This window comes from Oncorhynchus clarkii, chromosome 9, assembly GCF_045791955.1.
Source record: "Oncorhynchus clarkii lewisi isolate Uvic-CL-2024 chromosome 9, UVic_Ocla_1.0, whole genome shotgun sequence".
Lineage (NCBI taxonomy): Eukaryota > Metazoa > Chordata > Actinopteri > Salmoniformes > Salmonidae > Oncorhynchus > Oncorhynchus clarkii.
Genome location: NC_092155.1, coordinates 49,985,905 through 50,010,507, shown reverse-complemented (window position 1 = coordinate 50,010,507; position 24,603 = coordinate 49,985,905). Strand labels below are relative to the sequence as shown.

Here is a 24,603-nt window from a genome sequence, read left to right as displayed (position 1 = left end):
TTCCACACTTTTAATATTTCTCATTCCTCTAGATAAATTGAATCACATCCTGTTAATACTGTTTATTCAGCACACAGACACAGACACACACACACTGTAACTGTCTGTGTGTGTTGTATGGACATTGTCGCCTGCTTGATTGATGGGACCAATTATTCGTCTACATTAATGAATTTGGTATCTACGATGCTGTGACACTAATGAGCAGTGGCATCAATTGGTCCTGATGGATGCGCTGCTTGTGTCACCTATCTTCAGACACGTCCAGGGATATCTGAGCCCCTCCAGGTGGTATTCCAATAAGCCCCTGTTTAGCCCCTTTCATTTAAACTCCTGTAAAAGAAAGTGATCATTCTGTAAAAGAAAGGGAAGAAAGTGAGGAATGCCCTCTTTGGCTTGCCAACTTGACTCTTCCAGTCCACTGCCTGGGCATGCCTCTGTTGCTTTGCCAAAGTCTGTGGGAAGCTGCACTGTAAAAAGTGGGAAAGCGCTGGTTTTCATCTGAAGTGCTTTTACTGACTGGAATGATTAAAAATTACGCTTTGGTGCGTTCAAACTATTTTATTCAAACTGTCTGAAATCCAATAACGAATTTGTCAGATCAATGTGTTTCTAAATTGCTTTCAGCACTTGCTATTTGAATAGCAGTGGGGGCAATTTCGGGGTGGCAGAATCATATATTGGGTTTTAACAAAAAACATTTTTTTTCCAATTGAGAAAACAAATGTACTTGGTTGATCCAAAAATGTATTGTTTACAGTGTGGTTCGTGCTCCAATGTTTTCCTTAAAAATAATTTGCAGACCAGGTTCCCAGACCTGAGACTATTTGCACCTGTATCAGTTTGACAGCCCCATGTGGTTGGACAATAACATGGGGTTCATACGCTTCATATCACTCAGTATTTTATTTCTCTTTTCCTTCTGGGTGTGTATTGAGAGCATTTTCTGCCTGACTGGTCCGTGTTCCCCCGTGTTCCCGGCTCCAGAGAAAGACTGGCTCAGAGGAGGCACATCCCACAGTGTACGAAAAACAACCATGAAACCAGTCCAATTTCAGACAACACTAAGGACAGAAAAAGAAATGTGAAAGAGCAATGGGGAGAGAAAAGCACAGAATGAAACCAATGCTGCCATTTCTAGAGTAAGGAAATGGAAACTCGTATTTATTTTCGAACTGTCATTGGGGAAACAAACGTGACCTGGCTATGACCTTTCATCAATGGACTGGGACAAGATGAGAGCCACACTTCACATTATGACCAGATGACCTTGCATTTCAAACAGATTGGTTTGCATCCAATAATGTGTTGATGTATCGTTTTAGTTTTACACATTAATTCCCTTATATGCTCACTGCAAGGTGAAAAGGGAAATGCAATATATATATCAGTACATTGTGTTCCCAACCGTGACTAGCGAACATTGCCATAAACATGAATAGCACAACCTTTCACCTACTTTTCTATGCGGGATATCCAGGGGTGTCATGCATCCATTATTTTAGAGGGGCCACGAAGTACTTGAGCATGAAGAAGTTGGAGAATATTATTTTTTTCAAACACCTGCAATCCAGAACCATAATCATTATGGCTAATTTTGTGTAAAAAATGTAAATTTTTCTACATAGGTTATCTAATCATACCTCTTTACCTGTTCAATTGTCATTCTGACCGTTCCTAAATCACTCAATATACTGCACTAACATGCCTAGAATATTCCATCCAAATGACAACACCATACATGATATCATAACACACATCGTCAATACAGGCACATGTCATGGCATCATAATAAATGCAAAAATATCATGATAATATCTTAATTAAGGTGCCAGGCTACTGTACATATAAACCAAGTATTTTTCTGCATATCGAAGCATAACTGTATCCTTCTGACTGGTGGTTCTTTTTCTTAAGAAACTACAATGGCTTGCGAAAGTATTCACCCCCTTGGCATTTTTCCTATTTTGTTGCCTTACAACCTGAAATTAAAATGTATTTTTGTGGCGGTTTGTATCATTTGATTTACACAACATTTACACACTTTGAAGATGCAAAATTTATTTTTTATTATGAAACAAACAAGAAATAAGACAAAAAAAAGCGTGCATAACTATTCACCCCCCAAATCCCCCAAAGTCAATACTTTGTAGAACCACCTTTTGCAGCAATTACAGCTGCAAGTCTCTTGGGGTATGTCTCTATAAGCTTGGCACATTTAGCCACTGGGATTTTTGTCCATTCTTCATGGCAAAACTGCCCCAGCTCCTTCAAGTTGGATGAGTTCCACTGGTGTACAGCAAGTCATACCACAGATTCTCAATTGGACTGGGTTTTGACTAGGCCATTCCAAGACATCTAAATGTTTCCCCTTAAACCACTCAAGTGTTGCTTTAGCAGTATGCTTAGGGTCATTGTCCTGCTGGAAGGTGAACCTCCATCCCAGTCTCAAATCTCTGGAAGACTGAAACAGGTTTCTCTCAATAATTTCCCTGTATTTAGCGCAATCCATCATTCCTTTAATTCTGACCAGTTTCCCAGTCCCTGCCGATGAAAACATCCCCACAGCATGATGCTGCCATCACCATGCTTCACTGTAGGGATGGTATTCTTGGGGTGATGAGAGGTGTTGGGTTTGTGCCAGACATAGTGTTTTCCTTGATGGGCAAAAAGCTCAATTTCAGTCTCATCTGACCAGAGTACCTGTTCCATATGTTTGGGGAGTCACCCACATGCCTTTTGGCGAACAACAATGTTTGCTTATTTTTTTCTGGCCACTCTTCTGTAAAGTCCAGCTCTGTGGTGTGTACAACTTAAAGTGGTCTTATGGACAGATACTCCAATCTCCACTGTGGAGCTTTGCAGCTCCTTCAGGGTTATCTTTGGTCTATTTGTTGCTTCTCTGATTAATGCACTCCTTGCCTGGTCCGTGAGTTTTGGTGGGCGGCCCTCTCTTGGCAGGTTTGTTGTAGTGCCATATTCTTTCAATTTTTTAATAATGGATTTAATAGTGCTCTGTGGGATGTTCAAAGTTTTGGATATTTTTTATAACCCAAACCTGATCTATACTTCTCCACAACTTTGTCTCTGACCTGGAGAGCTCCTTTGTCTTCATGGTGCCGCTTGCTTGGTGGTGCCCCTTGCTTAGTGGTGGTGCAGACTCTGGGGACTTTCAGAACAGGTGTATATATTCTGAGATCATGCGACACTTAGATTGCACACAGGTGGACTAATTATGTGACTTCCGAAGGTAATTGGTTGCACCAGATCTTATTTAGGGGCTTCATAGCAAGGGGGTGAATACATATGCATGCACCACTTTTCTGTTTTGTTTTTTGTAGAATTTTTAAAAGTTATTTGTTTCATTTCACTTCACCAATTTGGACTATTTTGTCACGGCCGTCCTCCTCTTCATCTGAAGAGGAGAGGCGAGATGGATCGGAAGACCAAAATGCGGCGTGGTAAGTGTCCATGGTAAATCTTTAATAAAGAAAACACTGACACTGCATACAAAACAATAAACAAATGACGACCGTGAAGCTAACAAAATAGACCTGTGCTGACACAAGCCACTGACATAGACAATCACCCACAAACAAACAGTGCCACCCAGGCTACCTAAGTATGATTCTCAATCAGAGACAACTAATGACACCTGCCTCTGATTGAGAACCATACTAGGCCGAAAACATAGAAATTCCCCAAAACATAGAAAAACAAACAGACTGCCCACCCAACTCACGCCCTGACCATACTAAATAAATACAAAACGGAAATAAAGGTCAGAACGTGACATATTTTGTGTATGTTCATTACATGAAATCCAAATAAAAATCAATTTAAGTTACAGTTTGTAATGCAACAAAATAGGAAAAACACCAAGGGGGGTGAATACTTTTGCAAGGCACTGTAAATATGCTTCCCTGCATCTCTGCTAAAATCTGGGTAATAGATTGAAAGGAATGTGAGTCTTATTCAGTACATTTAGTAGTGGATTACTTTTCTAATGTAGCAACTTTGCCAACAGGCATGCCGGCTAAGATAGTTAGGCAAGGTTCTCTACTTTATTGATAGCCTGAATTGGATTGGTTGCTAGATCTGAAGTTGGGAGATTGGGAACTTATATAGCTGGCTAGCTAAAGCCAACTTCATAAAATTGCTACAGTAGGTGGCTAGTATTACAGAGAAATAACAAAACATTGTTTTATTTTTATTAATCAAAAATGAATTAATAGGCTACATAGCTTGATCAAATGTATTTAAAAACATACATCTTGCGAGTCCTTCCCATCACCGGCAGCTAAAAAACAATCAAACGCTACACTCTTTCTCCTCCTCCACTGATGATACCCTCTCTCTCAGATATGCTAGCGTCCAGCCTAGCATATCTTTGCTCCTTTGTGCACCTTGGAAGGAACCACATACTAGGGAGAATAGAGGGGGGGTTCCAGTCAGTGTGCCCCCTAAATAAAATACTGTTGAGAGATCTTTTTATAAATAATTCTGATAAACCATGGGCCTAAAAATGAAGTTTAGTAGTTAGTTGAACCCAAAAAACAAAACAATATCTGAGGGGGCACATGCCCTTGTGTTCCCTATGGGAATGACGCCACTGGTAATATCGAAGATCTTCTGCACCTGTCTTAGATGAAGCAAGTCTTAGATGATTTTCTATCTTATATACGTTCCTTAACTCAGGCTGTCATCTGATCACTGCATTTATCGTTAGTGAGAGTAAGGAGATTGAGTTTACAGGAATAGACAATCCCTTGGGTTCCAGCTTGAAAACAAAACGAACATAACCTGGCTGTAGTGAATTATTCAGTCTGCAAGTTATTCTCTCTCCACTCTGCCAGGCAGGAATCTTGTAAGCTCCTCTCCCTCCCTGAACGGGAGTAGCCAAGCGGGTGACAGAGCAGAAATGAGAGGAGATTATGATTTATGTTGCATGATTTCCTGAGAAGAGAAGGCTGGTCACTGAGGTGAACTCTACCCGGTGTGCCATGCCGGTTGTTTTAATCCACATGTTCCTATTTTGTGCAATCCCCCAACACCTGCTGTAAATCAAGTCCTGCCTTCGTGACATAATCATGAGGGGGGTGACTCATCCCCTCCTCTCTGGACAGAGAGAGAAAGGCAGAGCCATCCCACTGGGCACAGACATCAGTTTAACTTCTAAGTTTGATTTACATTTAGTTGAGTTGTCAAAACTAACCGTGAATTCAACGTGAAATCAACAACAAATGTCACCATGTCATTGGATTTAGGATAAAAGTTTGGTGAAAAGAGTAAATGCCTTTACTTTTTGCCAATCAAATCAGTTTTCCACAGTGATTCAACACCATCACATACATTTTTTGGTTGAAATAACGTGGAAAAATTTTGATTCAACCAGTTTTTGCCCAATAGGGTAACTGTTTCCTTGAACCCTAACAAGGACCTGCTGGAGAGAGCAGAGACAGGACAGGCAGAGAGAGAGAGAGAGAAAATGGAGTTAGAGAGAGAGGCAGAGGGGAATAAGGAATTGGGTGAGAACGAACAGCACAGATGGGTGAAATGGCATGAACATTAAGCTGCATCAGGATTGGACTTTCAGAAAGCTATTGCTCTCAGAAAAAGGGTTTACAAACTGTAAACTTCTGCACTGTTAATTTGGTATTCAAATGAATGGGGAGTTATCTTGAGTGACAGTGTACTGCATCTGTATCTCTGAGACAGTACGGTATAGGGTAGACTAGTGAAACAGGGAAAGCACTTGAAAATAAACTCAAGGCAGCTGCATGCATGTTCAATGCCTCAAAACAGCTTTATCATTTGCTAAATTGTTGAACAAATCTTCATAAGTGATGTACTGCCTTCTTTGTTCATCACATAGAGGTACATTCGAAGTCGGAAGTTTACATACACTTAGGTTGGAGTCATTAAAACTAGTTTTTCAACCACTCCATACATTTCTTGTTAACAAACGATAGTTTTGGCAAGTCTGTTAGGACATCTACTGCAATTTTTCCAAATATTGTTTACAGACAGATTATTTCACTTATAATTCAGTGTATCACAATTCCAGTGGGTCAGAAGTTTACATACACTAAGTTGACTGTGCCTTTAAACAACTTGGAAAATTCCCAAAAATGATGTCATGGCTTTAGAAACTTCTGATAGGCTAATTGACATCATTTGAGTCAATTGGATGTGTACTTGTGGATGTATTTCAAGGCCTACCTTCAAACTCAGTGCCTCTTTGCTTGACATCATGGGAAAATCCAAAGAAATCAGCCAAGACCTCAGAAAAAAATTGTAAACCTCCACCAGTCTGGTTCATCCTTGGGAGCAATTTCCAAACACCTGAAGGTACCACATTAATCTGTACAAACAATAGTACGCAATTATAAACACCATGGGACCATGCAGCCGTCATACCGCTCAGGAAGGAGTCACGTTCTGTCTCCTAGAGATGAACGTATTTTGGTGCAAAAAGTGCAAATCAATTCCAGAACAACAGGAAAGGACCTTGTGAAGATGCTGGAGGAAACAGGTACAAAGTATCTATATCCACAGTAAAATGAGTCCTTTATCGACATAACTTGAAAGGCTGCTTAGCAAGGAAGAAGCCACTGCTCCAAAACTGCCATAAAAAAGCCAGACTACGATTTGCAACTGCACATGGGGATGAGATCGTACTTTTTGGAGAAATGTCCTCTGGTCTGATGAAAGAAAAGTAGAACTGTTTGGCCATAATGACCATTGTTATGTTTGGAGGAATGGGCCAAAATTCACCCAACTTATTGTGGGAAGCTTGTGGAAGGCTACCCAAAACATTTGATCCAAGTTAAACAATTGAAAGGCAATGCTACCAAATACTAATTGAGTGTATGTAAACTTCTGACCCACTGGGAATGCGATGAAAGAAATAAACCTGAACTAAATCATTCTCTCTACTATTATTCTGACATTTGACATTCTTAAAATAAAGTGGTGGTTCTAACTGACCAGGGATTTTTTTGCTATGATTAAATGTCAGGAATTGTGAAAAACTGAGTTTAAATGTATTTGGATAAGGTGTATGTAAACTTCCGACTTCAACTGTAGTTATGGCTGAGGACTTTCACCACCACAAAACACTCAATGAGGCTAGGTGGATGAAGAACACACTATCTCAGCTTGTCCCATGACCCCCGTGATTGACAGCTCCATTATAAAGGCAGAGCTGATAAGCCACCAGGGTACACTTTAGAGAAGGTCAGACACATCTGTGCTAAATGGTGCATGTGCCTGCCTCTGTGTGTGTGCTTGGTGTATCCATCTGGGAGTGTGTGTACTTGGTGTGCGAGTGTGTGCCTGTCTGTGTGGCAGTATGAATGCACGATGTGCCTGTGTGTGTGGAAGATCATGAACAACACATCAAGAAAACTGATATCACTATATTCACTCTTTTATTCATATATAGCAAAATGAGATGGAACTATTTATTTTCAAAACATTTATAAAGCAGAGCCATCTATCTATACAGTATATCACTCTTAGATAAAGCAGAAATAAGCCTCCATTTTCCATAACAGAACTCAGACATCACCATTGGCATAGAGCACAGTAGTTACAGTAAGCTGCAGGGGTACATCATGAGAAAATACTTAGACAAACGGTATGAATACATACAACAGCACCTGTCAGAAGCTACACACTGGACACAGATGTCATTTCAACATCTAGTTTTGATATACATTTGGTTGAAATGTCAACTATTGTGAATTCAATGTGACATGAACAAAACATGTCACCATGTCATTAGATTTAGGTTAAAAGCTATGTGAAAAACATTTTAAATGCCCTTACGTTGATGACTTTTTGCAAATGCAATGAGTTTTCCGCGTTGATTTAACAATATCACATAGATTTCTTTTGGTTGAAATGACGTGAAAACAATTGATTTAACCAGTTTTTGTCCAGTAGGTAAGTACCATGGTTCAGGGTTGGGATCTCTTTCAATGTACTGTGGCGTATTGAGGTGCGTGACACACCCTCCTTAGCCACGAAGAATTTCACTGTACTATTTACACCTGTTGTATCCTGTGCATGTGGGGAATAAACTTTGAAACTCCAAACTATATTGAAGGCTCCAGGGCGTTTGTTGGTGCATACTAAGCTGTGGAACCTGCACACCTGAGTGTTACTAATCAAAGCCTGCCGGCAGCGTTGAAGAGGGGCATGCTTGTTCATACTGCACCCACGTTCAGTTCAGGAATTTGATTATCATTATTCAAAGAATTAAAGCATTACTCATTATTTTGATTTAGGATTCCAGACTTAAACATTTAGGCTACGCTGTGCTACTGTTGACTACATTCACCTCATATCCAAGCTATCTTTGGGGAGAAAAACATAACTTTTGTGTTCAAATTAGGATCACATTCAAACCATCACCATGGCAATGGCTGGGAAAGTGGTAATAGATTTGTGCCTAGATATCCTGAGCATAGCCTTGTACAACAAACTGTTACTCTGTCATTAATGCACTTAAAACAGTGCCATTGGAAAGTATTAAGACCCCTTGACTTTTTCCACATTTTGTTAGGTTACAGCCTTGTTCTAAAATTGATTAAATTGTTTTTTCCCCCTCAATCTACACACAGTACTCCATAATGACAAATTAAAAACTGTTTGTCAGACATTTTTGCAAATGTATACAAAAAACAACTGAAACATATCACGTTTACATAAGTATTCAGACCCTTTACTCTGTACTTTGTTGAAGCACCTTTGGCACCGATTACAGCCTCGAGTCTTCTTGGGTAAGACGCTACAAGCTTGGCACAACTGTATTTGGGGAGTTTCTCCCATTCTTTTCACCAGATCCTCTTGAGCTCTGTAAGGTTGAATGAGAGCGTCGCTGCACAGCTATTTTCAGGTCTCTCCAAAGATGTTTGAATGGCTGGACCACTCAAGGACATTCAGAGACTTGTCCGGAAGCCACTCCTCAGTTGTCTTGGTCGTGTGCTTAGGGTCGTTGTACTGTTGGAAGGTGAACCTTCGCCCCAGTCTGAGGTCCTGAGTGCTCTGGAGCAGGTTTTCATCAAGAATCTCTCTGTACTTGGCTCTATTAATCTGTCCCTTGATCCTGGCTAGTCTTCCAGTCCATGCTGCTAAAAAAACATCCACATACCATGATGCTGCCACCACTGTGATTCACTGTAGGGATGGTGCCAGGCTTCCTCCAGACGTGACGCTTGGCATTCAGGCCAAAGAGTTAAATCTTGGTTTTCGTTCAGACTAGAGAAACTTGTTTCTCATGGTCTGAGTGTCCTTTAGGTGCCTTTTACTGAGGAGTGGCTTCCGTCTGGCCACTCTACCATAAAGGCTTGATTGGTGGAGTGCTACAGAGATGGTTGTCTTACTGGAAGGTTCTCCCATCTCCACAGAGGAACTCTAGAGCTCTGTCAAAGTGACCATCCTCCGATTGCTCAGTTTGGCCAGGCCGCCAGCTCTAGGGAGTCTTGCTGGTTCCAAACTTCTTCCATTTAAGAATGATGTGTTCTTGGGGGACCTTCAATGGTGCAGAAATGTTTTGGTATCCTTCCCCAAATCTGTGCCTCGACATAATCCTGTCTCGGAGCTCTGCGGACAGTTCCTTCGACATCATGGCTTGGTTTTCGCTATGACAAGCACTGTCAACTGTGAGACCTTACATAGACAGGTGTGTGCCTTTCCAAATCATGTTCAATCAATTGAATTTACCACAGGTGGACTCCAATCATGTCGTAGAAACATATCAAAGATGATCAATGGAAGCAGGATGCACCTGAGTTTAATTTTGAGTCTGATAGCAAAGGTTCTGAATACTTATGTAAATAAGGTATGTTTTCTATTTATTTTTAATACATTTGCAAAAATGTCAATCTGTTTTCACTTTGTCGTTATGCGTTATTGGGTGTAGACTGATGAGGACAAAAATTACAACGACCCTCAGCACAAAGCCAAGACAACGCAGGTTGTGGATCGGGACAAGTCTCTGACAAATACATTTGATTTTGATTTGAGTGGGCCTTCCCTCTGTCCAGGAGAATACACTTATTTCCCCTCCTTTGTCCTAAAAAAATAATCTGGTCGATTTCCTGCATCCACTTTAAATCGACTTTTCTTCTTTCAATGTGTTTGATTAATTGGAACCGCGTGATCAGTTTCTGACTCACTGTCTCGATTTCTGAAATGTTCACCATTCTCCATGGTACACAACATATTGTAAAGACACTCAGTGGTCATGACAGTGTGGTGTAAACTACATCCAGGTTAGCTACAGTGCTCTCTCCATGCTTCAAAGAATAGAGTCCATATTGTGTCCGTAGTTCTCTGTTTTGTAATGCATCATTCATTTCATACAAGCCTCTTAAACATTATTATTTCAAATAAAACACTGTTAAAAGGTAAGTTAAATCACAGTTAGGTAAAAGCCTCAGTAGGAAAGATATTGGTTACTTGACCAATTGACGCCATGTGTGTAGTGATGTGATACATCCAAATTATTCCAAAACCAGCCCTACAAAATACAGGTGAAGCCAGAAGTTTACCTACACTTAGGTTGGAGTCATTAAAATTAGTTTTTCAATCACTCCACAAATTTCTTGTTAACAAACAATAGTTTTGGCAAGTCGGTTAGGACACCTACTTTGTTAGGACATACTTATAATTCACCGTATCACAATTCCAGTGGGTCAGACGTTTACATACCCTAAGTTGACTGCCTTTGAACATCTAGGAAAATTCCCAAAAAGGATGTCATGGCTTTAGAAGCTTCTGATAGGCTAATTTACATCATTTGAGCCAATTGGAGGTATACTTGTGGATGTATTTCAAGGCCTATTTCCAAACTCAGTGCCTCTTTTCAAAAGAAATCAGCCAAGTCAGCCCAAAACAAATTGTAGACCTCCACAAGTCTGGTTCATACTTGGGAGCAATGTCCAAAAGTCTGAAGGTACCACGTTCATCTGTATAAACAACATGGGACCACGCAGCCGTCATACCGCTCAGGAAGGAGACTCGTTCTGTCTCCTAGAGTTGAATGAAATTCGGTGCCGAAAAGTGCAAATCAATCCCAGAACAACACCAAAGGACCTTGTGAAGATGCTGGAAGAAACGGGTACAAAAGTATCTATATCCACAGTAAAATGAGTCCTATATTGTCATGAGCTGAAAGGCCACTCAGCAAGGAAGATGTCGCTGCCAAAACTGCCATAAAAAAGCCAGACTACGGTTTGCAACTGCACATGGGGACAAAGATCGTACCTTTTGGAGAAATGTCCTCTGGTCTGATGAAACAAAAATATAACTATTTGTTCATAATGACCATCGTTGTGTTTGGAGGAAAAAGGGGGAGGCTTGCAAGCTGAAGAACACCATCCCAACCGTGAAGCACGGGGGTGGCAGCATCATGTTGTGTTGGTGCTTTGCAGCAGGAGGGACTGGTGCACTTCACAAAATATTGTCATCATGAGGAGGGAAAATTATGTGGATATATTGAAGCAACATCTCAAGACATCAGTCAGGAAGTTAAAGCTTGGTCGCAAATGGGTCTTCCAAATAGACAATGACCCCAAGCATACTTCCAAAGTTGTGGCAAACCGGCTTAAGGACAACAAAGTCAAGGTATTGGAGTGGCCATCACAAAGCCCTGACCTCAATCCTATAGAAAATGTGTGGGCAGAACTGAAAAAGCATGTGCGAGCAAGGAGGCCTACAAACCTAACTCAGTTACACCAGCTCTGTCAATAGGAATGGGCCAAAAATCATCCGACTTATTGTGGGAAGCTTGTGGAAGGCTACCCAAAATATTTGACCCAAGTTAAACAATTTAAAGGCAATGCTACTAAATACGAATTGAGTGTATGTAAACTTCTGACCCGCTGGGAATGTGATGAAAGAAATAAAAGATGAAATAAATCTCTCTACTATTATTCTGACATTTCACATTCTTAAAATAAAGTGGTGATCCTAACTGACCTTAGAAAGGGAATTTTAACTAGGATGAAATGTCAGGAATTGTGAAAAACTGAGTTGAAATGTATTTGGCTAAGGTGTATGTAAACTTCTGACTTCAACTGTGTTTGCTGTAATTGGTCAGGAGTTGGCATACTAGAACAGCCTATAGGGCTCAACCCCACAGCAGATCATCCATGAACTGTAACTGCCATCTGTTGCTCCTCTTCACAATATTACATCTTCTCTCAGCATTTCATTAACATTCACAGTTCAAGCAGAGCATTTAATTTTTTTAATGACCAGACATTTTGTTTTTATCAATACTCTTTCCAGGCACAAAAAAAGAGCCCCTTCCACTTTACTGCCACGTCATGTCCCCTAATCTTATGCACTGGCTTTACGATTATTACATACAATTCGTGAAAACGCATTAAAGATAAATATATATACACATATTTGTGTATGTGGATGAATTTACTTCTGCCAGATGCCTTTTATTATGTTTTTGCCCTTGAAACACCATTGCCCTTAGTTTTTTCCCATTGAAGACCAATTAAAAAGCTTACAATGTTCAAAAACTGAGGGGAAGTCACTTCCTGGTAACTGTCACAGCATAACGTTTTTTGCCTCCTACTTCAAAGATACGTGTTCTGATCGTCATCATATCATTTTATAAACTACTGTGTGGTTAAAACCGAGTAGCATTGATAGTTCTATAAAAATCTGAATGTACATAGATGTTACATTATTTACAGCGTTAAAGACTATTACATCCAACACTTAATCTTTCTTTCTTTCTATTAATCATACCAATATCACATTTTGGATATGTTCTGTGTGTGTAGCCTATGTAGCACAACGTGTCAGTGATTCAAAGTGCCAGAGTCCCCATCAAGCCCATATTTAGTCCTGCCGAGTACTAGAATACATACATTGCAGTTCTGAAATGGAATGTTATCAGGGGTGTGGTTCTGTCGTCGTCAGTAGACGGTCTCCTTGATGATGTTGGAGGAGAAGGTGTGGTTACTGCAGATGCTGATGGAGTGTCTGGTCAGAGGACGTCTCTGTTTCTTGCGACGACATGGTAGGCAGAGGCAGCGGAGCGTGTTGAAGAAGATCTCCCGGTAGTTGGCTGAGACCAGGTTGTAGAGGACTGGGTTGATGGCTGAGCTCACATAGAAGAGGACGTTGGTCACCATGAAGAAGTAGTGGTAGTAATCATACCCTTCCCTGTCGGGGAGGTGGAGGGAGGGGAGCACAGGGAGGAACAATCAGTGGTTTTCATTGATTGATGCAATACTGAAAAGCTTCATATCACCAACATGTATGCCAATTAATGTGTCATTGTAAATTTAAATAATTGTTTGCCCATAGTTTATCTTTATTAACCACAACTGTTAACAACATGTACTTCTACTGTCATCTCCAAGACAAATGTGTTTAAATTGAGCATTAGGTCTCAGATGATAGAGGGGTGAAGTAAACCATTGAAGAATGTCAGATGGGAAAACTTGTTTACAGAAGGCTTACACGCCGAGTGCACAAAACATAAGGAACACCTGCTCTTTCCATGACAAACTGACCAGGTGAAAGCTATAATCCCTTATTGATGTCACCTGTCAAATCCACTTCAATCAGTGTAGATGAAGGAGAGAAGACAGGTTAAAGAAGGATTTTTAAGCCTTGAGACGATTGAGACATGGATTGTTTATGTGTGCCGTTCAGAGGGTGAGCGGGCAAGACAAAATATTTAAGTGCCTTTGAACTGGGCATGGTAGTAGGTGTCAGGCGCACTGGTTTGTGTGTGTCAAGAACTGCAATGCTGCTGGGTTTTTCACGCTCAACAGTTTCCCGTGTGTACCAAGAATGGTCCACTACCCAAAGGACATCCAGCCAACTTGATACAACTGTGGGAAGCATTGGAGTCAACATAGGCCAGCATCCCTGTGGAACGTTTTCGAAACCTTGTAGAGTCCATGCCTGACGAATTGAGGCTGTTCTGTGGGCAAAAGGGGGTGCAACTCAATATTAGTAAGGCATGCCTAGTGTTTTGTACACCCAGTATAAATATATATACACAACCACCTTCTCCATCTGTGAAGTTTTATTTGAATCCTTTCTGGGACGTGCTTCCTTAGCTTTAAGCACCCTTCTGCAATCACTTACTCAATGGTGTGCATTTGGTTCAATTAAAAAAACATATATTGATAGTAGTCAGGCGATCGTTTGGACATTGGCGAGAGAAAGACTTAGCTAATTTAATCAGGGAGATCTATCTACTCTGAATGGGTGGCTGAGCTCCCCTCTGTCACCCTGCTCTGATGGATGACTCTCTGACCAGTCAACAAATGTGTGTGTACTATGTATGAAATAAAGTATACAAAACACTTATTTACTGGTATATGTACCCATTGAAATGTCTGCAGGTTACTCACTCTGTGAACTCTGCGTAACAGTACATGAGGCGCCGTACATAATACGGTAGATAGCACACCACAAAGGCAACAACCACAGCCCCTGCCGAGAGAGAGAGCGAGAGAGAGATGTAAAGACATGTTATACTATTCAGGCAGAGACAGACGCTCCATCTGAAATGGTACCCTATCCCTTATATAGTCATCAGGGTAACACATGATCAAAGCCTGCACAGTTGAATTAGGTGCAGTGGGTTTAAGACAAACATTGCTTTCACAGTTACAATAGCAGTACAGTAATATATCAGCAGTATACTATAGGTCAGGGATCATCAAATAGATTCAGCCGCGGGACGATTTTTTCTTGAGCTGATGGTCGGGAGCTCGCAACATAATTACAAATAGTTTGTAGACTGCAAATTGACCGCAAGAAGCCCAAACAGATGTTTAACTAAAACCAAATCATTTCGAACCTTGCTCACATTTGTATACGATCACTTCTCTCAAATTATGCGTGGGAATACAGATTTCTTCAATAAAAATCGCTGATTTCCCGGTGGTTGAAATAAAAATACATTTAAAAAGGCTCTAAAAACTTGGGGGGCCACACACAGGCCGCGGACCGCCAGTTGGGGAACCGCGCTGTAGGTATTTGACATTCTACTAAATAAACCAAAGACTAATTAGCTTAATTGTTACAGGGTGAGATGGCGCTGCAGTGGATAGCAGCCATTTTACAGACTCCTGACCAATTCTGCTATTTTCTGATGCTGATCTTAACTGTTTTTGTACATAATATCTCTGCCAACCGAAAACAGCTTCTGGACATCAGAAAAGAGATTACTAACCTTGATTTGGATGACAATTTCTACTTCAACGTGTTTACTACGGACCAGGCCCTAATCCCAGAACTTGAAAGAGGATGCGACGGAGTAAGAGAGGCAAAGGAGACGGTATCCTGACGGGACTATGTTGGCAAGCAAATAAACTGCCTCTACTCTCCGTTCTATCATACAGTCACTAGAGAATAAACTGGATGACCTCTGTTCGAGACTATTCCATCAACGGGACCTGAAATATTCTGTTTTTACCAGCATGTCACCTGTGCTGCTAAAGATGACACCATGCTAGATCTTCACGCACTGAAACACATACAAGGCTCTCCCTTGCCCTCCCTTTGGCAAATCTGACCATAACTCTATCCTCCTGATTCCTGCTTACAAGCAAAAACTCTAGCAGGAAGTACCAGTGATGCGCTCAATACGGAAGTGGTCCGATGAAGCAGATGCTAAGATACAGGAACATATTCCGGGATTCATCTGAAAACATTGAGGAGTTTACCACATCAGTCACCGGCTTCATTAATAAGTGTATCTATGATGTCGTCCCCACAGTGACCGTACATATATATCCACACAGGAGCCATGGATTACAGGCAACTGAGCTAAAGGCTTGAGCTGCCGCTTTCAAGGAGCGTGACGCTTATGTAAAATAACGCTATGATCTCCGACGACCAATCAAACAGGCAAAGCGTCAATACAGGACTAAGATCAAATTCTAGTATGCCGGCTCTGATGCTCGTTGGATGTGGCAGGCCTTGAAAATTATAATGCATTACAAAAGGGAAACGCATCCGTGAGCTGCATAGTGACGTGAGCCTACCGCCCCATATGATTACACATCTGTAATTTCATCGTTTTGAGGTCTTCACTATTATTCTACAATGTAGAAAATAGTACAAATAAAGAAAAACCCTGGAATGAGTAGGTGTGTCCAAACTATTGACTGATACTGTACACATGTTCATGAAATATAATAGATGGCCATAATCACCCCTAGACACACCTGGCTAACTTGATGGGTCATGTAATCCTCTGAAAAAGTGAAGTATTTTCTTTAGACATGTAGCTTGTGAACAGTACACTTTAACTTGCAATGAAATTACTTTCTGACAAAATTAGAAATGTGTAATATCTGAAAATGTAGCTAGACTGTTACCCGTATACATGGATGAACGCTTCACGGCAGCGTGTCTTTTCCGTTTTGGTTTGTAGATAGCTACAGCCTGTTTTTTAGTTTGAAAAAAAATGTACTATCTAGGCAAGTCGGTTAAGAACAAACTCTTATTTACAATGACGGCCTACCGGGGAACAACTGCCTTGTTCAGGGGCAGAACGACAGATTTTTACCTTGTCAGCTTGAGGATTCAATCCAGCAACCTTTTGGTTACTGGCCCAACGCTTTAACCACTAGGCTACCTGCCGCTCCACTAGAATACCTGGCCCGTTGTTGTGTCAAGTTGCTCCAGTTCACACTGACCATGTGCAGAAAGTGGTCCACCATAAATTTTCCCACGGATCTTTGTCGATAGCTAAATTCTGCGCAGCGATGTTGAGAGCTGTAGCAACACTTTTGCAGTTTTCCATGGCTAACGTTATATCTTTCAAAAAGCTGCGGTAGCAAGGATTATCTATAAATACTGAGCAGCTCATGTTATAGAAAGAAGCGAGCTACATGGCGGGCCAATCCGAACTCATCTCTCGGCATGTCCAGCCCATAATTTAACAATGGTATTCATATTTACAAATGGCATACACGTTTGTTATTAAGGCACATGAAAGTTCACATGTTCAAGAAGGCATTTTCTAGATAAAAAACAAACAAAAAAAAACGTTAAAATTCCTCTCCTGTGAAGTAGTGATGTGTGACATACGCCTAGTTTCTTGAAACGGGTCACAAATGTGATCTATATAAACTCAAACACACACGAATTAGCATTAAAACCCTTTCATTGTGGCAGGCTACCCCACTGGCCACCCGGAGGCGGAGAGCTACGACGAGGACCTGAGACTGAAGGAGAAAGTGGACGCCGGGGCCGACTTCATCATCACCCAGCTCTTTTTCCGTATCGACCCCTTCCTCAAGTTTGTCAGGGACTGTAGGGCTATAGGGATCACCTGCCCCATCTTCCCTATCCAGGTACTGTGGGACATGGGCCTAAACTGGGACATTGACGTGGGTGTGTGTGGTGTGGTCAAAGACTACATTTTATTGAGGGAGGTTTTAAAAAGGGAGTGTCTGTGTACTTTGTAATGGTCTCTTTGAACAGAACATTCTTTCTCATGTGATGATAGCCAGCAAAGGTGTAACAAATTACCAAGTATGTTCAATGCAACTCAACACAACTTTTTCTCATAATCAGACCATTGTCCCTTGGAATTTGAGTCAATTCCACATCGATGCCAGTCAATTCTGAAATTGAACAGATTCCGTGATCCATGATATTTATTGACAACCACCGTTGTAACGGAGATGCTAAGAGTCGAGAAGCAGGTGAAACATTTAATAAAACAACAAACTTGGAACGAGACAACATAACACTAGTGCCTACGCATAAACACAGGAACAATACTGACTGGGGAAAGAACCTGAGGGAGTGCCAGCTATAGGGGTGGTAATAAGTGAGGTAATGGAGTCCAGGTGTGTCTGATGAGGACGTGCAGGTGTGCGTAATGATGGATCCCAGGACCGGGGGTTAGTATTCCGGCGACGTCAAACGCTGGAGGGAAGGAGCGGGAGTAGACGTGACAACCATGATGTGTGAATTTGTCCTTTTCCATAGTCTTCAATGTGTCTCTGCGCTGTGGGAGTACATCAGTTTCATGGAGACATCCTTTGTTTCTTCTTTACATTTGTTTTTCTGTCGGTCACATTTTGTCATGATGAGTACATTACAGGCTGGCGGTTTCAATCCTGCTCTCAGTCCAAGCCAATCTCTCTTCCTCAGTCTGGACACCCACACAATGACCACCCTGTTGTGGTCCGTGGAAGCAGTTAAAAATGTGTGTGAAACAGAGCAGAAAAGTTCGTCCCTATACGAAATTACTTTACATTTTAAAATCAAGTTTGCTGTTTTTACTAGTCTCTTGTGACAGATGTGATGTCACACATGAGAATTGGTTCTCAGTGCCAAGATTAGTTTAAGCGAGCGCTGATCTGGGGTCCAAATAAAAAAATAATTGAACTATTTTAATTGGATATTTGCAAGGGCTGAAACGTTACCTCAGATGGGTGAAAGCTGCAGGTTTCATTGTCTTACCTTTACAAATGGCATATGATATCATGTTGGCTCATTATCTCATGAAAGAGATGATAGAGCGGGAAGAAAGGGCATCTCGCTGTAGTTTTGTGAGTCAGAGCGCTGTCTGTCTCCATGTGGAGCTCCACTGTGGCTCTGATCAAAGTCTATTTAACCCCACCATCCAGCGTTAGCAACACGAAGCAGCAGGCGGGCAAAGACACACACTTAAACATTAACACAGAGCAAATAAACATGAAAGAGTAAAACAGTCATTTCTCAGTGACTCAGCTCGGACAGACTGGATAATACTGTCACAGTGATTAAAGCCTCTGATTTTTTCCGGGGTTGGTTAATTTCTGAACGCGCTCATACACACATTAACTCATTAACTCACATTAAGTCCACTTAGTTCCACTTTGTGATTGCCAATCAATTAAGAGGGCGGCAGGGTAGCCTAGTGGTTAGAGCGTTGGACTAGTAACCGGAAGGTTGCGAGTTCAAACCCCCGAGCTGACAAGGTACAAATCTGTCGTTCTGCCCCTGAACAGGCAGTTAACCCACTGTTCCCAGGCCGTCATTGAAAATAAGAATTTGTTCTTAACTGACTTGCCTGGTTAAATAAAGGTAAAATAAATAAAAAAGAAGGGGCCTTTCCATTTTTTCCTGTCATGATTGTGATCAGAGGCCGGAGTGACAGGCATGGGCTAGTGTGTTCAGGGGAGGTTAATGTCTGTTACCAAAACAAGCCAGTTGCATCAGTTTGAGTGGGACTCTGAGTGCTGTCACTGAGGTCAAGTGCCAACAGTAATGGCCTTGTCCTACTACTATGTGGCAGTTTTTCAGAAAGATTCCCTTTGCCTGTATTTATCAGCGGGCAGCTAGTTCACTAAGAGGACAGAGGCTGATGATTATGGTCCACTATTGTTTCAAGTGCATGTAATCACTGAGTGGCGTCCGTCCGTCTTCCCCTCTACGAGGAGGAGGCATTGAGCTAATAATGCTGACAGCCTGACGCCAGGCATAAAGAAACAACTCCATCCTATTATTATGGTAATCAGGAGTTGAAGGAGGTTAAACTTGTCCTTTGAAGACTTTGGTCATGTGTCTACCCAACTAGCCACAGCAGATGGAGAAAGCTGTGAGATACTATTCTCCTTTTTGGTACTTCATTAACCACATTTCCATCCACAGTTTTTAGGTGAGTAAAGTCATAACTTAGAAAAAATAAATAATGACAGCTGGGATGGAGATAGGACGCTTCGGTACAATTTTATAAATGCAGAAAGATAATTCCTTCCTTCGACATGGTGGGATCTTTCTGTGTCGGTAAAATTAACTATGCGAGATTTGTAATAGAAACGCCTTTATGTGCAACTATTGATATAATGACCATCATATCGAAGCAAACTTGGAGTCACGCTTGTGTGTGGTCCTCCCACTACGACTAGGGAAACCATGCAGTTTATTAGGCTACAGATGAAATAACTTATGAACTTCACAGTGCGGTGAAAGTGCACGTGATCTTGATGCTCCTTTCCAATAAATCTCGAGGGTCTGATTCTGGTGACATGATGATCCATAATTGACAACAAATGATTCTACATTGGAGATAATATAAGACAAGTATTGGAAATAATTAGAACACAATGAGAAATTTGGGAAACCAGGCCTGGTGTTCATAGCGGCTTTTGATAAAGTACGACTGGAATTTATATACAGTATAAATGCCTGAAATATATAAATTTTGGAGAAAATCTTATACAATGAGTTAAAGTTATCTATAGTAACTCAAGTTGTAAAATAGTAAATAATCGCTTTTTCTCCGAAAGTATTAAACTGTCAAAGAGGAGTAAAACAAGGTTGTCCACTATTGGCATATCTATTTATTATGGCCATCAAAATCTTAGCTATTAAAATCAGATCCAACAATAATATCAAGGGGCTAGAAATCCAGGGCTTAAAAACAAAGGTGTCATTGTACGCTGATGGTTCATGTTTTATTTTAAATCCACAATTTGGATCCCTGAACAGCCTCAGAGTGTATTATAGTGTACTATATTACGTATTGGATCACAAAAAAAGACAACTTTTACATTAGCGTGTGGTTTACCAATAAAATGGTCTGACGGTGATGTGGACATACTCGGTATTCATATCCCAAAAGAAATTATCACTACAATACATTTTAATAGAAAGTTACAAAAAATAGATAAGATCTTGGTACCATGAAAAGAAAAATACCTGTCTATTTGTGAAGAAGAATAATCACCCTGATTCACTCTTTAGTCGTATCCCAGTTTACCTATTTGCTTGTGGCCTTGCAACCTGTTATTTTATTATATGAGCTAAAAATATTACATTTGATTTGGAACGGCAAGCAAGACAGAATTAAACAGGCCTATTTATATAATGAATATGAATTCCGGGGGAAGAAATTATTAAATATTAAAGCATTAGATCTCTCACAAAAGGCTTCAGTCATACTTAAATCCAAACTGGTTCTCAGGTAGATTAGTAAGAATGTCTCACCCCTAGTTCAACAATTGCCTTTTTCCCTTTATTCAGATTACAATATCTCACTTTCATTCTTTTTTTTATTGAAATCATCTCCAAAATATCACTATTTTTTAAAACAAGGGATAGAAAGTTGGTTGCAATTTCAGTTTAATCCACCAGAAAAGACACAACAAATAATACAGCAAATATTATGGTTAAACTCAAATATACTAATTGATCAACAAAAAAATATATATCTATAATTGTTTTAATAAAAAGGTATAATCTTTGTCAATTATATCATAAATAAGACTGGTAGAGTTGTCACACATGCAACTAACAAAAATATTTAGCGCCATCCATCACTCCTTCAATTCTGACCAGTTTCCCAACATCCCCATCTGCCACCACCATGCTTCACTGTGGGGATGAGATTCTCGGGGTGATGAGAGGTGTTGGGTTTGCGCCAGACATAACATTTTGCTTGATGGCCAAAAAGCTACATTTTAGTCTCATCTGATCAGAGTAACTTCTTCCATGTGTTTGGGGAGTCTCTCACATGCCTTTTGGCAAACACCAAACGTGTTTGCATATACAGTGCCTTGCGAAAGTATTCGCCCCCCTTGAACTTTGCAACCCTTTGCCACATTTCAGGCTTCAAACATAAAGATATAAAACTGTATTTTTTTGTGAAGAATCAACAACAAGTGGGACACAATCATGAAGTGGAACGACATTTATTGGATATTTCAAACTTTTTTAACAAATCAAAAACTGAAAAATTGGGCGTGCAAAATTATTCAGCCCCCTTAAGTTAATACTTTGTAGCGCCACCTTTTGCTGCGATTACAGCTGTAAGTCGCTTGGGGTATGTCTCTATCAGTTTTGCACATCGAGAGACTGACATTTTTTCCCATTCCTCCTTGCAAAACAGCTCGAGCTCAGTGAGGTTGGATGGAGAGTATTTGTGAACAGCAGTTTTCAGTTCTTTCCACAGATTCTCGATTGGATTCAGGTCTGGACTTTGACTTGGCCATTCTAAGACCTGGATATGTTTATTTTTGAACCATTCCATTGTAGATTTTGCTTTATGTTTTGGATCATTGTCTTGTTGGAAGACAAATCTCCATCCCAGTCTCAGGTCTTTTGCAGACTCCATCAGGTTTTCTTCCAGAATGGTCCTGTATTTGGCTCCATCCATCTTCCCATCAATTTTAACCATCTTCCCTGTCCCTGCTGAAGAAAAGCAGGCCCAAACCATGATGCTGCCACCACCATGTTTGACAGTGGGGATGGTGTGTTCAGGGTGATGAGCTGTGTTGCTTTTACGAAAAACATAACGTTTTGCCAAAAAGTTCAATTTTGGTTTCATCTGACCAGAGCACCTTCTTCCACATGTTTGGTGTGTCTCCCAGGTGGCTTGTGGCAAACTTTAAACAACACTTTTTATGGATATCTTTAAGAAATGGCTTTCTTCTTGCCACTCTTCCATAAAGGCCAGATTTGTGCAATATACGACTGATTGTTGTCCTATGGACAGAGTCTCCCACCTCAGCTGTAGATCTCTGCAGTTCATCCAGAGTGATCATGGGCCTCTTGGCTGCATCTCTGATCAGTCTTCTCCTTGTATGAGCTGAAAGTTTAGAGGGACGGCCAGGTCTTGGTAGATTTGCAGTTGTCTGATACTCCTTCCATTTCAATATTATCGCTTGCACAGTGCTCCTTGGGATGTTTAAAGCTTGGGAAATATTGTTGTATCCAAATCCGGCTTTAAACTTCTTCACAACAGTATCTCGGACCTGCTGGTGTGTTCCTTGTTCTTCATGATGCTCTCTGCGCTTTTAACGGACCTCTGAGACTATCACAGTGCAGGTGCATTTATACGGAGACTTGATTACACACAGGTGGATTGTATTTATCATCATTAGTCATTTAGGTCAACATTGGATCATTCAGAGATCCTCACTGAACTTCTGGAGAGAGTTTGCTGCACTGAAAGTAAAGGGGCTGAATAATTTTGCACGCCCAATTTTTTAGTTTTTGATTTGTTAAAAAAGTTTGAAATATCCAATAAATGTCGTTCCACTTTATGATTGTGTCCCACTTGTTGTTGATTCTTCACAAAAAAATACAGTTTTATGTCTTTAAGTTTGAAGCCTGAAATGTGGCAAAAGGCCGCAAAGTTCAAGGGGGCCGAATACTTTCGCAAGGCACTGTATAGATATATTTTTTTTAAGCAATGGCTTGTTTCTTGCCACTCTTCCGTAAAGCCCAGCTCTGTGCAGTGTACGGCTTAAAGTGTTCCTACGGACAGATACGCCAATCTCCGCTGTGGAGCTTTGCAGCTCAGAGTTATCTTTGGTCTCTTTGATTAATGCCCTCCTTGCCTAGTCTGTGAGTTTTGGTGGGTGGCCCTCTCTTAGCAGTTTGTTGTGGTGCCATATTCTTTCCATTTTTTAATAATAGATTTAATGGTGGTCTTTATGGTGCCGCTTGCTTGGTGGTGACTCTTGCTTAGTGGTGATGCAGACACTGGGGTCTTTCAGAACAGGTGTATATATACTGAGATCATGTGACAGATCATGTGACACTTAGATTGGATGCAAGTGGACTTTATTTAACTAATTATGTGACTTCTAAAGGTAATTGGTTGCACCAGATCTTATTTATGGTCTTCGTAGCAAAGGGGGTGAATACACATGCACGCACCACTTTTCCACTTTTTTTTTAAACAAGTTATTTATTTATTTTCACTTCACAAATTTGGACTATTTTGTGTATGTTCATTATATGAAATCCAAGTAAAAATCTATTTAAAATACAGGTAGTAATGCAACGAAATAGGAAAAACGGCAATGGGGATGAATACTTTTGCAAGGCACTGTACGTAGCTGAAGGACGGAATTAAAAACAAACAAAATATAACTATTGTAAAAATACATTGTGTCCATAAAATGTACATATTTTGATTTGTTTAACACTTTTTTTGTTATTTCATGATTCCATGTGTTATTTTATACTTTATGTATTCACTATTATTCTACAATGTAGAAAATTGTAAAAATAAAGAAAAACCCTTGAATGAGTAGGTGTGTCCAAATATTTGATTGGTACTGTATATTCTTGCTCTGATCTATAATCATTTAATTATGTATCTCCAGCTGCTGGCTAGAGCGCACGTGCCAAGACGACTAGAGTTTTTGTGACAAAACTCTAAGTAGAGTTGAAAATGCGATGGAAACACATTGAACTTCAGATTTTTATTTAGTACATGAAAATTTAAGCGAAAAAGTACATTTTGTGTGCACTACATCCTCACGCACTGTTTTCTGTAACAAGTCCATTTGTTGGAAACGCCACTGTGGGAAGATTTGCATATTTTCTGTATGCAGATTTTAGGATATTCACATGAAAATTTGTCACCAATTAGATGAAAACCTAGCTAATGGAAAGGATTTATTCAGGTAGTAGATTTGGCTGCAGGTTCTCAGATAGTGTGTCCCTTACTGCAAATGAAATCAGTGGTGCTTAGAGATATGAAGAGTGAGGCTCAGGCTGGATGGGCCGGCGTCTGTTCTTTTAAACATCTTTACGCATATTTGTCATGGGAGGGAGGACTACTTTGGCGTCCTTGGATAAATG

General features: G+C 40.5%; 1 protein-coding gene across 2 annotated transcripts in view; it reads right to left on the bottom strand.

Annotated features, from left to right (window-relative positions):
* Positions 1-7,416: 7,416 nt before the first annotated feature.
* Positions 7,417-24,603, bottom strand: part of LOC139416465 (neurotensin receptor type 1-like) — a 57,767-nt gene continuing 40,580 nt past the window's right edge. Inside the window, exons 3-5 of one of the 2 annotated variants that reach the window (XR_011635102.1) lie at positions 14,406-14,487; positions 9,343-13,200; positions 7,417-8,973 (exon numbers count right to left, since the gene is read on the bottom strand). Coding sequence is in view for 1 of the 2 variants with exons in the window: in XM_071165089.1 (XP_071021190.1) it covers positions 12,951-13,200; positions 14,406-14,487 (332 nt within the window). In the remaining variant the exon portion in view is untranslated. Of the gene's footprint in view, positions 13,201-14,405; positions 14,488-24,603 lie in introns of both variants that reach the window. The other variant, XM_071165089.1, reaches the window with a different exon arrangement.